At 35.4% G+C, this 19795-nt stretch overlaps 1 protein-coding gene across 1 annotated transcript; it reads right to left on the reverse strand.

Moving 5' to 3' along the window:
- Window positions 1-1569: 1569 nt before the first annotated feature.
- On the reverse strand, window positions 1570-18818 carry tufm (Tu translation elongation factor, mitochondrial). Its single transcript, XM_056453149.1, has 10 exons — window positions 18748-18818; window positions 18131-18177; window positions 15480-15618; window positions 11960-12126; window positions 11300-11569; window positions 10836-10968; window positions 8890-8994; window positions 6368-6519; window positions 4117-4236; window positions 1570-2155 (listed from the first exon to the last, which is right to left on the reverse strand). The coding sequence occupies exons 1-10, from the start codon at window positions 18782-18784 to the stop codon at window positions 1985-1987; spliced, it is 1341 nt and encodes a 446-aa protein (XP_056309124.1). The 5' UTR covers window positions 18785-18818; the 3' UTR covers window positions 1570-1984.
- Window positions 18819-19795: the final 977 nt, after the last annotated feature.

Below are 19795 nucleotides of genomic sequence, written 5' to 3' on the forward strand. Positions count from 1 at the left end.
GGTGGAGCTGGATAACTGTATAATCTGTAAATCCTGCATTTTCATCCTGACAAGATTTTGAACGTGTCTCGTGCAGTCGTTGCCTAGTAACGCATAGTAAACAATCTACGGATCTCGTTGTCAAAGTAAAAGTCTCACATACATAGTAAGGTAAACATTCTTAGTTTTGTGGTGAATAATTCATATGTGCATGTCATTAAGAAAACTATTATTTGCCCTTCTAATCTTTAATGGGCTCTATGCACAGCTAGAGTTTTAAAACCAACGATAAACATCGGGTGAAAGCTTAATGTATTTTCAATTTCACAAGGTTTTTACAGCATCAATGTTGTAATGTAATTACAGGTGTCAATCAACAGCATATTGGCGGTCAAAACACATGCATGACTGCTTAAATTATTAGTTTTATCCTTTTTAAAAAAAAAATCGAATATTGTGCATGTACGCGTTTGTATCTAAAAAGTTCATATCAATAAATTTTCTCTTTGAACCACCAGGAGACAGTCTTTGTACTTTTATTTCGGAGTGTAGATTGGATAACATTTATTAAAATATATATTTTAACTTAAGAATTCGGTACATACTTTCAGTATTATCTTTGCTTGAACTGACCCGATCTAATCCTGTTTAAATGAAATAAGGCTGCTCCCGAGCAGGTTTGAGCTACCAGAACTGTTGCTATGACAACAACTCTCAGATGAGTTTTGAGGAACAAAACGATCCTGGATCTTGTCAAAGCGTCAATAACCAAATCCAGCTAATTGAGTAATCCATGTACGAAGAACAGACCCCAGGAGTCTGTAAGGTTGTAATGACTCTTCTAAAACCCAGTTTCCCGATCTTTCTGAATGAAATGCCCACTTTACTACGTCCATTCAGCCTGCAGTAGAAAAAACAAGCCACTCCCACTGTTTGCTCATTTAAAATTCCGTTTCTCTAGCAACTGCTTCACATTACAAAAAGACCAACAATCGCAGTTTCCGGTTCATGTGCACTTTAAATATGACTAAAGGAGGAAAATGATTATCGTCGCCTCACTAAGAAACACTGATGCATTCATATTAATGATCCAAAACCAGCATTTTAGTCTGTGTTTTGGCTAGTGATGCAAAAGGCACACCAACAGTACACAGTTCCTGAAGGCATACAAACAGTACACATTTGCAAATTCTTCCTAATCAAACACACCTGAATCAACTCACCAGAACATTCTCCAATACCTGAAATCAATGGGTCAGATAAGGGAGACATCCAGAATATGTACTGTTGGTGTGCCTCCAGGAACAGGGTTGAGAAACACTGACCTTAAGTACATGCAAATGATGAGTACGTACCCTGCGAGTCACGCAACAGTCTGCTTTGTGTTCTGATTGGCCTTTTGTCCACTGTGGGTTTTACACTCATGGATTTTACATCAGTGTGACGCTCACGATATGCCCATTTCCACATATGGATCTCTTAATATTTGACTATGCCTAGTAGCTATACACGATCGTCTTCATAGGGCACCTATAAATTATTTTATTGCACTCTTTCCATTCAATCAGGATCAAAAATTTCAACACAACATGGAATAATACAGTTTATTACATTTGTTTAGACCTGGAATTAGACTGCAGCAGATCTCAATGTGTGTCTGTAAATGAGCGGCATTCAATAACATGACCTGTAGAGCTTTAATTTGGAAACATTGACAGAGTACTGTTTTTCTTCTTGTAAATATATGACTACGCAAATGGGACAATGAAATAAAAGCAGAAAACAGAAACAATATTCCAAACATTACTTTTTTTCGCGTAGAAAATTGGTGAGGAGATACCTTCAGGGCTAAAGACATTTGCAGAACACAGACATCCTCCATAGCAAAACAGATTTCATTTTTTTTTTTGCAATAAACAATGGCCATGATTCAATTCCAGAGCAACATTTCTAGAACTTCAGTCCACAGAGGCTTTCGGACAGTAATGTTTTAAAGAGTCGCCTCTCAGCCCCAGTTGTAGTTGTCATCCTTTGAAATAGTGAGGATGTCCGTGACCAGGCCGGTGCCGATGGTTTGGTTTCCATCTCGAAGCGTGAATCTCTGGCCTTTATCGAGAGCCATCGGCTGTCTGAGGACCAGGTTTAGAGCCGTGTCCTCTCCAGGCATCACCATCTCCTGTGGAGCAACAGATGCAGAAATCAACACATTTAGGACATTTATTGCAAGCCTTAAAGGGACAGTTCACCCAAAAATGACCTCATCATTTACTCACTCTCAAGTGGTTCTTAAGATCTGTTGAACACAAATCACGATATTATGAAGAGTGTTGGGAGGAAGCATCCATAGTGAGAACAAAAAAATATTATGGAAGTCATGTATGGAAGTATATTTGTAAGTATGGCTGTTTTTCCCCCAACATTCTTCAGTATAACTTGAATTGATTTCAATAGAAGAAACTAGATGTTAAGGACGTGTAAATGATGACAGAATTTTGAATGAAAAAGATCTGATCTACAGAGCAGGTCTGCTTTATTGGTCCAAAATCTGCATTTGCATTAATATTCACTCAAACTATGATTTTACTGACTTGCAAAAGGTTACATTTTCGTCAATGTCTTCGAAAGAAGTCTCTTCTGCTCACCAAGCAGAAATTATGCAGTAAATACACAGTTAAAACAAAGTCGTATTAGGAAATACTCCTAATAAGATCTTCTATTTGAATTGAACCCTTCACTCATTGAGGTTATGAAGACTTTTATGGCTTAAAAATAAACTAATTACAATAAATGTAGTAATCATTGTCAATGAAGTTACCTATTGAAAAAGCGTTAATGTGTAATTAATGAATCTGTATTTGCAGCATCAATACTCCAGAACTTTGAGAAGTGAATCAAATGTGAAGGTTTGATGCTCAAGAAAAAAAAAATCTGCTTAATATTTGTTTTTCTTGTGTGAAAATGCTGATACGCTGCTCTTCCGTAGGTTTTTAAAAAATTAAGAGTTTGACATGGCACTAAAAACCGGGTTAATGGCTGCTAAACATGTACCTGACACCACAGAAATTAAGCATATTACTACAGAATTTTGATTTCTTTTAAAAATTATAATATTTCATAACTTTTCTGTAATTAGTTTTTTTCTGTAATTAATTTTTTTATTAGCACAGTGGGGGAAAATAAGTATGGGACATATCCATTTTCTAAAAAATATATATTTCTGAAGGTGCTGTTGACTTTCTCCGTATGTTGGTAACAACCAATTATAATCCATATATGCTAACAAAACTAATTAGATTACAAAAGAAGTTGTGTAATAAAATGACACAGGTAAAAAAGGACTGAACACATTAAGGCAGGGAGGTGTAGAAAGGCAGTGAAAGCCCAGACAGCAGCTGAAATCTCTCAGTAGTTCTTCAGGAAACCTCTGCCCTTCGTCAGTGTAAATGAATATTAGCCACTTTAGTCAAACATCTACATTAGCAGGATGATGAAGATGAAACCAGGGTGGACATTTTAGCAAGACAAGGACCAAAAACACAGCCAGGGAAACTTTCAAATCAAGCTGTAGAATGGCCTGAATTAAAGATCAGATTTGATAGACGAGACCCACAGAACCATCAATATTTTTACACTCTGTTTAAGTCTGTGAAAAACTCACACCTGAGCAATTCATGTGACTTCATTTTCTATATGAGAGGCATCTTTAAGCTACCATCACCAAATTTTTTTTATATAAAGTATGAAATATGTTTAAGTAGTTCAGTATCTTCTCATTGTGTCATTAAATAATTCATTTTTCAGATTTTTTTGTTTTATTTTATTTTTATGTTTGTATTGTTTGGGTTTTTACCAAAATCTGGTCCAATTCCACGTCAACAGCTCCTTTAGAAATATTATTCCCAGGAAAAAAAAAAAATCAATACTTATTCCCCCCACTGTATCTGTGAACATAAGACATTTCTAAGCGCATTTATTTCTAGTAAATTAAAAAAAAAAAAAAAATATATATATATATATATATATATATATATATATATATATATATATATATATATATATATATATATCTCAAATTTTTATTTTTTTATATAAAAATTTTTTATCAAATGGTTTAACAATTGTAGAGGTGAAGCATACCTTTCCTGGAAGCAGTTCTACTATACAGGCCATGTCCCAGGTGAGAGAGAACATGATGGGTGTGAAGTTTGTGAAGAATGGCTTGTGTCTGCCGCCCTCTTCTTTACTCAGAATGTAGATCTGAACACACACAGATAAAAAAAAAAAAAAAAAAAAAAAAAGATGCCTGATCATGAGCGATTAAATACTTGTGGGTGGGGTCTGTGACTGGAGGCGGAGCCTACAGAAGTCTGTGAGATCACAACCCCACTTGTTGGCAAACAAGCCATTTTTACATGCATACACTGCAATTTTAAACCCGAATTCTGACTAATGTGAGTCTTTTTTTTTTTAATCAGGTCATATTTCAGCTGTCATGATGTGTTCTTGCAGAATAGAGAGGAGATTAACCCTTATGTGCTATTGGGGATGTTTTCATTAGATTAGATTAGATTAGATTCAATTTATTGTCATCACACATGTACAAGTACAAGGCAACGAAATGCAGGTTTCATCCACTCTGGGGTGATTTTGGGTCTTCATTTGACCACAACTTCCTGTGTTTCAACAAATGGATTGATTTTGTGTGACAAATCTTTTTTTTTTGACATATTTTGGTAAAATTCTTTGAAAATTAAAAAACAACAACTCAATAATACACTTTGGGCAAATTGACTACCCTTTCGTTATATTGGTGGCTTGCCCCCATTGACTTTCATTATAACGGCATGTTTTGATTGCAAAGCCATGACACCATGCTTTCTTGATTGTTGCTGGTTTCCCCTTTTGGGAAGAGGTAGAATTTGTCATTTTTGCTGTCGATCATCAGTTGCAATGCAAAAAAGGCTTAGTTCTTGGATTTTATATGGAGTTATATGTGTGTGACCTTTGCACACTTACCTTGATATGTCTGAGAAAATCAAATTAAGCACCTCAGCTCTCAGAATATAGTACACATAGTAAGTGTATTTATGCACGCACACACACACGCACGCACGCACGCACGCACACACACACACTATAATTTGCTGTTTAACCCCATAGAACTCTATATAAAAGCCAGAAATGTTTTTGCACAGGCCTGTCAAAAAGGTTAATTGTGCCAACTAATGACCAACAGTAAATATTACAAATTGGCCCAATTTGAACAATTCACAAGGGTTAATTAAAGGTGCAGTAGGTGATTGTCTTCAGAAACATTGAATGTTTTGCTGGTTGAAAGTCTCTTCACATTCCAATAGTAATGATTAAAGTAAATGATCTAAATGTATTTATATGTATTTTTATATTCTGGCTAAGGCATAAATCTAAAAAATGTTCATCCAATTAAATATTGTCGGGTCAACATTTCCCATAATTCTGATAAGTAGCCCAAACGGTCCGTCAACAAATGTTGATTTGTACGTCTGCGCATCTGTTCACGCAGATCCGTTAATAGTGCGTGCACACGTGCATGTGCGCGCATTCATGTGCATATGAAAAATCAAATGCTAAATCAAACCTTAAAAATCCTGAATCAATATTGTAGTTACTTTTGCACGCTGGAGGAAGGACGACACCATGGCTTAAGTATTTCTGTTAGACAGCTAAAGTTATGTTTCAAAAAACTATTTTAGTTTAGCAAAGCTTATATAGATGTTGTTGTTATGAATGGGATATATGCACAGAAGTGTTGTTCAGCCACTGAAATCTTTCGGCGAACGATTGATGAGACTATTTTCAGTTTCATAAGGTCCTTTTACAGCATCGATAATGTTGATTTTTATTTACTTTAACATCAAAACATCAGTAAATAGCGCTATTCCACTTAGCCTGCTTTACTGAGGTCAAGTTGATTTTATATTCACATCACATTGGGTCATTTTTGAACACTGACAACCTGTGTTGTTTACCATGCTACTCTGAATATTCGCTGTGAAATAGCATGCAAGTATGGCTTAGTAATAGGTTTAATTCCTACACGCCGCCAGCCAACCACTAACTACATTTCTAACTGGCGAATGACATGAACTAGTGGGTTGTCTGCTGTCTGCTGCTTGGATGGCAGGGGAGGGACTGAGTTTCAAAGCTATTACCATTTAGGCAGATCACCTACTGTCCCTTTAATTGTACGGTCCCTATAATTAACTGATTGCCCAATCGGCAATCAAAATATACATGGTGCTAATAATTCAGGAGGGGTAGTAGTCCCAACTTCAACTGTATGTCAAAAGATGAAGGCAAAAAGGATTTCTCGTATTGTGGCCCCTTTAAGTTTGTTCAATCTCCACACCTGAGCTCTGATCTTCTGGTGTGGCTGGATGGAGCCAGGTTTGCTCATCACCATGCCTCTCCGGACATCCTCCCTTTTCAAACCGCGTATCAGAGCGCCCATGTTGTCGCCCGCCTCTGCCCGGTCCAGAGACTTGTGGAACATCTCAATACCTGAATGAAAGAGCAACAATGGTGGATGTTTGAGCATTGCCTAATACCTCTATGAACCACAAAACTTTATTCAATCACTTACTTAATACACTGTACAAAAATGCTGGGTTCCATGCAATTCTATGATGTTGTCCCAACACAAATCTATTAAGTTAGCTCAATTGGTTTTTACAAATTTGAATGGCTCAAACATAAAATTAAGTTACCCCCCTAGAACCTTAAGAGCTGTGTTGTTTCAACTCATTTTAAATAAGTAGTTTGAACAAGCAGCAAAAGTAATTTGAGTGTATTTAATATATTTAATTTGAGCTGTTCTGTTTATGCCAGATAAGAAATCCAAATTATTTGTGGATGTAATGCAAACATATTATAGTAATTCAGTGTTTTTGTTGTTGTTATTTTTGTATTTATTTATTTTTTATATTGTTAATTTAATATTTTTTCATTAAATATTTATTTTCACCTTTAAAGTATCTTAGTTTTATAATTTACTTATGCATTTTATTTTACTTAGTATATCTTTTATCTAAACTTTACATTTATAAAACACCTCACAACAAATTAAGCAGGCGACGCGGTGGCACAGTAGGTAGTGCTGTCGCCTCACTGCAAGAAGGTCACTGGTTCAAGCCTCGGCTGGGTCATTTGGCGTTTCTGTGTGGAGTTTGCATGTTCTCCCCGCGTTCGCGTGGGGTTTCCGTGGGGTGCTCCGGTTTCCCCCACAGTCCAAAGACATGCACTATAGGTGAATTGGGTAAGCTAAATTGTCCGTAGTGTATGTGCGTGATTGTGTGTATGGATGTTTCCCAGAGATGGGTTGCAGCTGAAAGGGCATCTGCTGCGTAGAACATGTGCATGATAAGTTGGCGGTTCATTCCGCTGTGGTGACCCCGGATTAATAAAGGGACTAAGCCGAAAAGAAAATGAATGAATGAACAAATTAAGCAAATGAATCAGTTGATATTATAGTGGTAAATGTATATTTCAAGACTTCACACTTAGCTGATGATCGATTATAAAGCTTGTTTGGCATGCTGTCCAGGGAGAGAGCCCTGAGCTCATAAGATCCTCGAGCCAGGGGCTCCCTCCTGTTTTCAGGGCGAGAGGGGAGTTTGAGCTCAGGTAGATCTCGAGAACTCCCCTGCTGTAGTAGCTAATGAGCAGTGATAGCAATAGTGATTGCTCTTAAGAGATAACTACCTACAAGGAGCATGTCTATGGTGCAAATTTGGATTAGTCAACTAACTTAAGTTGCATGTTTTTGGACAGTGGGAGGAAACCGAGGAACCCAGGGGAAACCCACATGAGCACGGGGAGAACGTGTAAACTCCACACAGAAACGTCAGATGGCTTGGTAAGGACTAGAACCAGTGACGTTCTTGCTGTGAAGCAACATTGCTAACCACTGGGCCACCATGTCACCCATATAGGAAAGGAGGAGGAGTAGGGGTGGATGGAGGGATTCTTCAAAATGAAGATGGCTGTGAAATGGAACTCAGGGTATTTACAGTGGCTTAGGAATCGTCTGATTAGTGAATCATAAATTGAATAATGCGGGAGCGGCTGCAAGCAATCATAAGCACATGATCCTCTTGAAATTATAAGTAAATATAAATAAACTTCATTTATATTCTACTATAGCATTTATTTACTTTTTTTGGTTTTAGCAGTTTCATACGCAAATCTTTTTTTATAATGTGTAAAAATATGTGAAAATGTACACACCTTATTATTATTTTAACATATCACATCAACTAAAATAAAAAAGTGCAGTTTCATTCAATTTTACAAATTCATTCATTCATTCATTTTCCTTTGGATTAGTCCCTTTATTCATCAGGGGTCGCCACAGCGGAATGAACCGCCAACTTATCCAGCATATGTTTTATACAGCGGATGACCTTTCAGCTGCAACCCATCGCTGGGAAACACCCATACACACTCATTCACACACATACACTACAGCCAATTTAGTTTATTCAATTCACCTATACAGCATGTGTTTGGACTGTGGGGGAAACCGGAGCACCCCGAGGAAACCCACGCCAACTCGGGGAGAACATGCAAACTCCACTCAGAAATGTCAACTGACCCAGTTATGATTCGAACCAGCAACTTTTTTGCTTTGAGGCGACAGTCCTAACCACTGAGCCACCCTCAATTTATAATATTATATATTATATATTACAACTTATTTAAATTTAACTTAATTAAATTTAATGAATATTTATATTTAAAATGAACATTTTATCCAGTTTTAATATAGCTTTAGTTTACGCTTACCAAAAGATGCAACTTTTACATCTCATCATGTTTAATTAAAAATCCAATTGCACATTGAAATTTTACACACTCAAATGGTTTCCTCACCAGTGATGACCGACTTAAAGCAACGATTGTGTCCAAGAAATTCACACTCTTCTCCTTTCTTGATCACCCCTCGCTCAAGCGTCCCTGTGACCACAGTACCACGACCTGCACAGGGAAAACACACATACATTCATATATATTGGGAATAACACATAACAATAATCAATAACACTCGTAACTGTTATTTATACTATTATATTATAATAATATTATGTACTGTCATCATGGAAAAGAGAAAAATAAATTACTTATGAGAAATGAGTTATCAAAACTATTATGTTTTCAAATGTTTTGGAATAAAAAAAAATCTCAAACAGCACTTGATGTAAATATCAGCAAAACGCTTTCAAAAATGTTATTTATATTACAAGTATAACCACTTTTAAATACTTTAATGAGCATAGGTAGGTGGTTAAATTTTTACATAAACCTATTTGGTAAGTAAAGGTCAGCAAGACACTTTCACTAACTGAATATGCACATACCGGCCACTTTATTAGGTACACCTGTCCAACTGCTTGTTAATGCAAATTTCTTATCAGCCAATCACATGGCAGCATCTCAATGCATTTAGGCATGTAGACATGGTCAAGATGATCTGCTGCACTTCAAACCGAGCATCAGAATGAGGAAGAAAGGTGATTTAAGTGACTTTGAACGTGGCATGGTTGTTGGTGCCAGATGGGCTGGTCTGAGTATTTCAGAAACTGCTGATCTATTGGGAATTTCACGTAAAACCATCTCTAGAGCTTACAGAGAATGGTTAGAAAAAAAAAAATATCCAGTGAGCGGCAGTTCTGTGGGCGCAAGTGCCTTGTTGATAACAGAGGTCAGTGGAGAATGGCTAGATTGGTTCGAGCTGACAGAAAGGCAACAGTAACTCAAATAACCACTCGTTACAACTGAGGTATGCAGAAGAGCATCTCTGAATGCACAACACATCCAACCTTGAGGCTGATGGGCTACAGCAGCAGAAGACCACACTGGGTGCCACTCCTGTCAGGTAAGAACAGGAAACTGAGGCTACAATTCACACAGGCTCACCAAAACTGGACAATATTTGACAAAAGAAAAATGTTGCCTGGTCTGATGAGTCTCGATGTCAGCTGTGACATTCGGATGGTCGGGTCAGAATTTAGCATCAACAACATGAAAGCATGGATCCATCCTACCTTGTATCAACGGTTCAGGCTGGTGGTGGTGTAATGATGTGGGGGATTTTTCTTGGCACACTTTGGGCACATTAGTACCAATTGAGCCTCATGTCAATGCCACAGCCTACCGGAGTATTATCGCTGACCATGTCCATTTCTTTATGACCACAGTGTACCCATCTTCTGATGGCTACTTCCAGCAGGATAACGCACCATGTCAAATTACGAATCATCTCAGACTGGTTTCTTAAACATGACAATGAGTTCATTGTGCACAAATGGCCTCCAGAGTCACCAGATCTCAAACCTTTAGGATGTTGTGGAATGGGAGATTCACATCATGGATGTGCAGCTGACAAATCTGCAGCAACTGCTTGATGCTATCATGTCAATATGGAGCAAAATCTCTGAGGAATATTTCCAGTACCTTGCTGAATCTATGCCACAAAGGATTAAGACAGTTCAGAAGGCAAAAGGGGGTCCAACCCAGTACTAGTAGGGTGTACCTAATAAAGTGGCCGGTGAGTGTATATTATAATGTTAAGGATTATTTTTTATGCATTAATAAGCACGTGTGGGTTTATTTTTAAATACACACTTCACTGTACTGACATTTCTTTTTTGTTATTTTTAAAACACTGACTAATTTGTTGTAACCTAAGACAGAGAAGCACAAACAACTTATCATAGAGATACTGTGTGTGTGTGTGTGCGTGTGTGTGTGTGTGTGTGTGTGTGTGTGTGTGTGTGTGTGTGTGTGTGTGTGTGTAACATGAAAAGCAGAAAACACACCTGGAATAGAATAGACTCCCTCTACGGGCAGCAGGAAGGGTTTATCCAGATCTCTGCTTGGCAAAGGAATATGACCATCAATCACCTCCAAGAGCTTCATAATGGAGTTCACACCCAGCTCCGGCTTTTTGTTCTAAACACACAAATCACAACAGGGGGTCTTACACAATATTAATTCTTCTTCCACTGCACCATGACTTTATATTCTATACTGTACATTATTTCTGTTAAATGACAAGACTTTTGTCTAAGCAAAGTCAGACCTTACTGTCCTAATTAAATCATTATAAATCAAGGTATGATCATATTTTATTTTGGTAAAATAAGCATAATCTTTGCCTTTGATATGAGCCACTTCTGAAACCCAATGATCAACTATAAGCCAAGTTATAATTTGTTGTTCCTAAAACATGGATAGGCGACAAGACTTTTGTCAGGAAGTGTGTATGCATCTATTCACGTACTTCCAGAGCACAGAGTGCTGATCCGACAACCACCGGAGTGTTTTCTCCATCATAACCAAACTCTGTGAGCAGCTCTCTGATCTCCAGCTCCACCAGATCCAGCATCTCTTTATCATCCACGGCATCGGCTTTGTTGATGTACACCACCACATGCTGCACGCCGATCTGCCGTGCCAGCAGGAGATGCTCTCGAGTCTGCGGCATCTGACCGTCCGTCGCCGCCACCACCAGAATACAGCCGTCCATCTGAGATGTGCCTGTGATCATGTTCTTCACGACACAGACAAATGCAGTTTTGGTCACACTTTATCTTGCTGTACAATTTCTTTTATTTTTAATTTATTTTATTCATTTGTAGTGCAAAAACATGTCAGAAATGTATAATTAAGTAATAAGATAATATCCATCCCTTATAAAATTTGAATCCTGACCACCAAATGAAAAATAATAATATAATAATAATAAATAAATAAAATTAAATTGTAAATAAATTAACATAAATAATCCAAATAATAAACAAAGACATAAAATACAAAATAATTTTACAAAAAGGCAGATTACATCTTACTTCACAATTAACAAACCATCAACCAAGACTTCTAGATCGATAAACTACTCATTAGCTGCTTTTTATTACAGGGTATAGCAGTAGTGTAGTACCTTGACGTAGTCTGCGTGTCCGGGACAGTCTGTGTGAGCGTAGTGTCTGTTAGCGGTGGTGTACTCCACATGCGAGGCGTTGATGGTGATTCCTCGAGCCTTTTCTTCAGGGGCGTTATCAATATCCTCATACGTCTTATAATTTGCACCACCAGCCTCGGCAAGAACTGAAATGAAAAGAAATAGATACATAAAATGAGCAGTTAGAATTAGGTTCAACCCTTGTGCGTCTAAACAGAGCTTCTCTAAAGCAGGTCGCACACCGGAAGCGCCGCGAAAAGGCGTGCACATGACAGTTAAAAGTATTACACACCAGACGCGGACATTCGCATGATATTAAACATGAAACTAATCAGATGGCGCTCTGTGGTGCAGCAGAGAAATGAACAGTGTCCTGAGTCGTGGCTGGGCGCCGTGGACAGCCGCCAACTTGCGGCACCGGTGTGTGTACCCTGATAGAAACCTATGTTTAGAATTCTGAAATGTATGGTGCTGCGTGGCGCCGAGCTTCTGGTGTGCGACCTGCTTTAGTCTAAAAAGGGGACAAAAATATCCATCATATAATTAAAACATCATATATTCATATTTTTATTCATACTTTCACTGATGTTGATATTTTTTTATCAGCATCAGTTCTAATTTTAATGAATTATATGCAAAATGACACATTATTGTCCATAAACAACATGCTAATTTTTTTTCGTTGTTATAAATTCAAGGCTTAGTGACCTTCTTTGATCTTATTTATTTACACAATTTTAACTATTTACACGAACATATTTTCAGTACAAACACAATTATAGCTGCGTAATTTATCAAATAAACTCTATAATATGCAGAAGCAGATAACAGAAATAAAGCAGATAGTTTCTTTATGTGTCAAACTTGAGAAAAATCTAGTAAGAACTAGGCATGGGCCGGTATAAGATTCTCACGCTATGATGTAATGTATTTTTTATTTATTGCCATGTCAGCAATCAAGGCTATTTTCATGGCAAGAACATTTTAATATTAAATAAACAATTAAGAACAAAAAAATGAATACACAAGTTAAATAAGATGTTTAGTGTTAATATATGATAAGAATTCTAAAATCTTTTCTGGTGTCAGTTTGTTAAAAATGTCCTTAAGAGAGTTAATTTAAAAAAAAGGCCTTCTAGAATCATTAAAAGCAGGACAGTCCAGTAAAATTTGTTTTACAATAAGGTGAGTTTTGCAGTACAAACATTGAGCTCAGCTACTAAATACGACCTCCAAAGACTACGTCGAATAGTTCGGACTGCTGAGCGAATCACTGGTACAACCCTTCCTACTCCCCAAGAACTGTACTTATCCAGAGCGAGCAGAAGGGCTGCCAAAATCACTCTGGACCCCTCACACCCAGCACACTGCCTCTTTGAACTTTTACCTTCTGGTCGACGCTACAGAGCACTGCGCACCAGAACAGCCCGACACAGAAACAGTTTCTTCCCTCAGGCAATCCATCTCATGAACACTTGATGATAATAATTGCGAAACCAACATCACTACTTGCTATACACTTTTATACACATATACACTTATTTAACAACACACTTTACATGCCAATTTGCACATAACAGCTGCACATATAACATTGTATATAGTAATAAACACGTACATACACTTGTCAATCTGTATATTTGCACTCACTACTTACTTCTATTTTTTAAAATATATTTATTATCTGTTTTTTGTCCTGTCTCTGTAATCCTGTTGCACTGTAGAAGCTCTGTCATGAAAACAAATTCCTAGTATGTGTGAACATACCTGGCAATAAAGCTCTTTCTGATTCTGATTCTGATTGAGTGGGGTCTTCACCTTTGAGTAAAAAAACATGGGCTAATCTTGTATGCCCAATACGATGTCTGGTAAAAATAACTTGATCAAATCTAGTCTTAAAATGTCTTAAAATTCAGTTTGAGATTTCAGGTTGGATTTCATGCAATTCATTATTTTCCAATACATCCCACTCCTCTTGCCACTTGTTTAAAATGTAAATGTTGATAAAAGGTCTCATCTCTGATGGAGGAATTTCTCACGCTATGATAACCTTGGATAAAAATATCACGGTAATTTCACGGTATTGTGATTACTGCTTTATAATATATTCTTTTTAAATGTCTGGGTAAAAAAAAAAAATGTTTTTTTTCCTTTTAAAAACAATTTATTTTATTTTTTGAAAGCTTTAAAATATTTTGGAACAGTAAACATGTCCGGCTAGATACTGAAAATTAATCATTGAATTCTGCTGTCTGCATTAGTTTCTAAAACACAGATTTCTTTACAATTTAAAAACTGCATCTTTGGATTTATTTTCTGGAGGTACTGTTGTTCTAAAAAAATTTTAAGAAGTAAATAAAAAATATTACACATACCTTAAAAACGGTATTACAGAAAATTTACAGTTTTAAAACCTTGATTTTTCCAAACCACAGTATACCTTGAAAACGGTTATCGTCCTATGCCTAGTAACCACCAAGTAATTATTTTAAAGCCCTGCTAGAAGAATGAAAGCCTATAAAATTATTGCATTATTTTAAAGTTCACTGGCACTGGGGAAAAAAATTGCAGTTTTAATGGGTGTTAATGGAGACTGTTTTGTTCCGAAAGTCTTGAAAGGAAAGTTTTTTGTACCAAGTGTGAAAAAAAATTAAAATTTTTGTTAAAAAAAAAAAAAAAAAAAAAAAAGAGGGTGAATTAGTACAATTCCAATAAATACATACATCTGAGCCAAAATGCATGCAGATGGCATTAACTCATCTTAAATGGACAAAAATGTAGAAAAGTTTGCTTGAGGGTTAAGATTAGCAAGATGTAAAGTAGGGATGCTCCGATCAGGATTTTTGCAGCCGATACCGAGTACAGATTCCTTGTCATGGTGATCACCTCATACTGAGTACCGATTCTAATGCTTCTAGCTTCAAAATGCATAAAGCACATTTTCCCTCTAAGTATAATACTTAAGCTCTCACCTTACCTAAGAGAATAAATAAGGGATGTTGCATATAATCCCTTAAACATGTTACTTATAATCAACAAAGCAACTTGGAAACATTGCAAAAGAGGGGAAAAGAATTCAACCCGCATCATAGAAGAAATAGTTTGGAGTGCATATTTGATGCATAACAAGTTAAAATGCACACCTATCAATACATAATTGTTTATTGCAATAAGTATATTACAAAAAGTTATATTGTTAACTATTCAAGTTAAAAACATATTTTAAGGGTTTTTTTTTCAGCCAGGTTTTAGTGAACTTGCAATAATGTCAAAAACACATAACATCACCAAGCCTCTCGATGATTTCCAGGGTATTTTATCTAATTCACGGGTGTCACTTCCTCTACTTGTAAACCCATAAACAACAGCTGTGATGGCTTCAAGAGATCGGCCAGATTGGCGAGTACCGATCCAGTCATAAAATGTGATTATCGGCCGATACCGATCTCTGGTCAATCGATCAGAGCATCCCTAATATAAAGTAAAGCTGACAGCGTACCTTTGGTGATGGCAGCGGTCAGTGTGGTTTTGCCGTGGTCTACATGTCCAATAGTGCCGATGTTCACATGGGGTTTATCCCGAGCATAAACCTTCTTCGCCTCTGCTGCGAAATTCCTTCGACTTAGAGGAACTGCACACTAAGATAAAAAAAATCAATAAATAAATAAACATGAGGCTATTTTTTTTTTTCAAATATCTCCTGTACAAAAGACACAGGGTGCCTACAAAGTATAACAAGTTAAATTTAAAACATTTTTAAAGGCTTTTCTAAGACCGACTTATATGACATTTAAGATCATTAGATTTGCAATCAAAATACTCATGCATATCGGGGCTAAACGCTAAGGATTTTTAAAAATACTGAACAGGGACCAAACTTTGCATAGAAACCTTCCTAAGAATGATTGTAAGCAAGAATAAATTTGTATTTATTTATTTATTAATGATCATGCTCATATGATGATTTAAAATAGGTCCACTGATTCATAAATAAATTAAAAAGCAAAAAACTTAGCAATGTTCTGCTTCTGTTAGTTGTGTTATTGATTCTGTAGGAACATGAGGTTTATGTCAGACACACATTTTAATTTTTACTTCACAATTTGACTAGAACACTTGAAAACTAGAAAAATGTTGGTCTGTCCAATAATAACAATAATAATAATAATAATAATAATAATAGTTAATAGTTATTGGGTCTGTCAGACTGAAGAAGTTGTTTTGCCAAAATATTTTTACAACTTCTTAAATCTAAATTCAAGGCGTTTAAAGACTTTTATAGTCTTTTTTCTATGAAGAAAACGTTTTTTTTTTTTTTACATTTAAAGACTTTAAAAATCTGGATATAGGTGAAACAATTTCCATTCAGTATTATATAAATATTCACACAAAATACTAACCATATAGAAAAGAGTAAGTAAATACTTTATTATTATATTTTTATATTAAATGATTAAAACACTTGTTGCAAACAAATGCGTTAAAATCAAGTGTTTGGAGGAATAGTAGCAAAATATAGATTTAAAATGACAATTAATGAGTATTTTAAGGCTGCTTTGTGATAAACAGTCTTTTAATGTGTTATCAAATAATTCTTGTATCATAATATGCCTGACAAGATTCCTTTGACCCACTTTAACACAACCGATAAAAATAGAATTTTAACAAATGTTAAGTTTAAGTATATAAAGCATTTGAATTGAATATTATTTTGACAGATTTTAAATAAACTGTACAAAAAAGTATCCCATACATTTTAAAATAAAACCACCAAGGATAAAAACACAATAAAGCACTGGACTTCCATTGTGGACCTCGCTGTTAAAAAATAAGTATGGCTGAATTGTAACAAATATTTACAGATAGAACCTTCTCATTCTGAAAAGTAATTTTCCGCTTGGAATTAGAAGGTTCTATCTGGCAGATCATTCATTTAAGCATTTTCAAGAAATACAATCCAAAAATATATAATTTAGTGTTGTAACAATGTGTTGATGCTTGAGAAAGTTACATTTGTGCTTTCTTTAACATTTATTTAATGTATTAGGATGAATATTTTTACTTGTTCAAATTTAACATACAAGGCTGTGTTAAATATTTTATCCAGTGCAGATGGATAATATGGTCATAATTATTAAACTTTCTGCTTTATATGAATTATATTTATTAAATTTTATGCTATATTTATTGAATTATATGCCCCATGAATTAAATTTAGTATTTGCCCTTCAAAGCTTAATATTAAATTTAAAGACTTTAAAAGAAAACAGACTATGAGCAAATGAGTTTAATAAACACTGAAAAGTGTTTCACTGACTATATATATATATATATATATATATATATATATATATATATATATATATATATATATATATATATAAACAAATAAAAATATTTTACATTTAATATATAATTTTTTTTAAATATTTCGTTTCTATTTCAACAGTGTAAAATTTAACATTTCATCTCAATGTCAAAAAATGCTTCTAAATCATCGCATTTATACACTTCTCAATTTGTGTGGTGCGGCATTATTTAGTCGACTCTGATTTTGTATGATTTTTGGGTTTCTTTCTGGTCTTTCCTGCTGTCAATGGAGCAGTCCGGGAAAATGACAAAGGAAGTTGGTCCTGATCGGTCCTCGTGCGTGCATTAAAAATGCTGATTGGCTCACAGAAAGAACCTTATAGCAGTGTTTCCCAACCCTGTTCCTGGAGGCACACCAACAGTACATATTTTGGATGTCTCCCTTTTCTGACCCATTAACTTCAGGTTTTGGAATCTCTTCTGATGTTATGATAAATTGATTCAGGTGTAATTGATTAGGGAGAGGTTGAAAATGTGTACTGTTGGTGTGCCTTCAGGAACAGGGTCGGGAAACACTGCCTTATAGAGTCAAGCTAGAGTTCAACTTTGTAGATAAACCATTTTTGTTTTTTAAGTCAAAAGTCTTAAAAATGTAAACAACTTATAAAAAACATCACAATGTAAATAAGTTGTCATTTAATAAGAATATGTCAATAACTCAATTTTGACAAAAATGTCAGATAGAACCTTATCATTCTAAGGTGACGAATTGCTAATCTCTAACAGACAATACTGTATTTAATAGCATAGTTATAAAAACTATCAAACTGAAACTCATACCAGCTTAAACGAGCTGTGAAGTAAACTTGGAGAGGTCAACTGAAGAGCTGGAAAACAAACAAAAATGCTTAAATGTTGTACAGAAATCATCATCATTCATTCATTCATTCATTCATAAACATTAGTCGGGATATTTACAGTGCTTATGCAAACAAAGAAATACATAAACAACTAAATCTGATTAAAAACATGGTATCATCACATTAATAAACAGAGGACAAAATAACTTATTACAAAACATTACAAGAGTCAAAGTCGCTATATTATGATGAACAACTGTCAAAAATATCACGAGACCGAATCACTCCTCGTCTGTTTCCCGTAAGGAAGATCTAAACTATACAAATATCCAATTATCATGTAGATATTATAATAGATCTACCGCTTTAATGTCAATAATGCCACTCAATCTGTACGATATATATAAGTCACAGCCTGAGGAACATGACCTTGCTTGGGGAAACACACGAGCATCCTTTATGTCTTCACTGTAACTGTCATTTCTACACTCTCGTCGGCATATGCACAAATATTACACATATTTCGCAGATTACTCGCTTCATAAACATAGTGTAGGTGGCACGAGAAAGGTATAATGAGCGCATTTTGTAACTTACCGGAGAGGCACGCGCGGACACTTACGAGCGCAGCCATTTTGCAGACTGTGACAAGTGCGCATGCGTGGAGTAATACACATACGCCATCAACACTGGACGTGTTGGACACGGTTTTTTAATCTTACAGTAAATCATCTAAATTGTAAATTACCACTGCAAAAGTAATTATTTATTAAATACACATTTTAATGTCTGCTTTATAATAAGCCTTATTATTTTTATGCAAATTTTATATTCACAAATATACATTTTCAAGTTGCAAACCAACATTTATAGCATTTGAGATTAAAAATGATTTACAATTCCAGAATCAACAAGAAAGCACTCAAAACATACACAGTTTGCACAACCTTTAATATGTATAATCATGTTAAATAATATGTGTATAATAAACACATATATAACAGTAAAAAAAGAAAGAAAGAAAAGAAAAATAAATAAATAAACACACAAATACAGCAATAAGAGGAAAATAGGACTTATGTATCTGGGATATTTCCAAAATAATTATCATAATAATACAAGAATCTATCCCTTTTCTTGATTTAACCAATAAGAGATTTAATAAATACATCAATTTCAATAAAAAAATGTGAAAAAGAAGGTTGCAAATTCGAGAAGTTTTGTTTATGAATAAAATATTTACCACATAAAATAAAAAAGTTAATAATGTAGTTCTCTTGTATATCGGTTTTACCTTTATATTGGCAAATAATATCTTGTAGTTGAAAGGGGCTGGAAGAAGCAATGTAACTACCTATATGAAAATATGAGCTATTAAAAATGTTTTGTTGGGAATGCTGTACTTATGAGGTAATAACCAGGCTTTTTTTCCAGTCTAGTCAATGAGGGATGCCCAGTCAAATTTGCCCTTAGGAACATTATACTTTTCATTATGGAAAATTTAGGGCGTCACGGTGGCGCAGTGGGTGGCACAATCGCCTCACAGCAAGAATGTCACTGGTTTGAGCCACGGCTAGGTCAGCTGGCATTTCTATGTGGAGTTTGCATGTTCTTCCTATGTTGGTGTGGGTTTCTTGCTCCGGTT

Source organism: Danio aesculapii, chromosome 3 (genome assembly GCF_903798145.1).
Source record: "Danio aesculapii chromosome 3, fDanAes4.1, whole genome shotgun sequence".
NCBI classification, from domain to species: domain Eukaryota; kingdom Metazoa; phylum Chordata; class Actinopteri; order Cypriniformes; family Danionidae; genus Danio; species Danio aesculapii.

Coding starts and splice junctions, on each gene's coding strand:
- tufm (XM_056453149.1), bottom strand. CDS start 18,784: ATGGCTGCGCTCGTAAGTGTCCGCGCGTGCCTCTCCG. Junction 8,995..10,835: donor GGGAGTCTATTCTATTCCAG/GTGTGTTTTCTG, acceptor TTCCCTGTGCAG/GTCGTGGTACTGTGGTCACA. Junction 6,520..8,889: donor CTTTAAGTCGGTCATCACTG/GTGAGGAAACCA, acceptor TCTTTCATTCAG/GTATTGAGATGTTCCACAAG.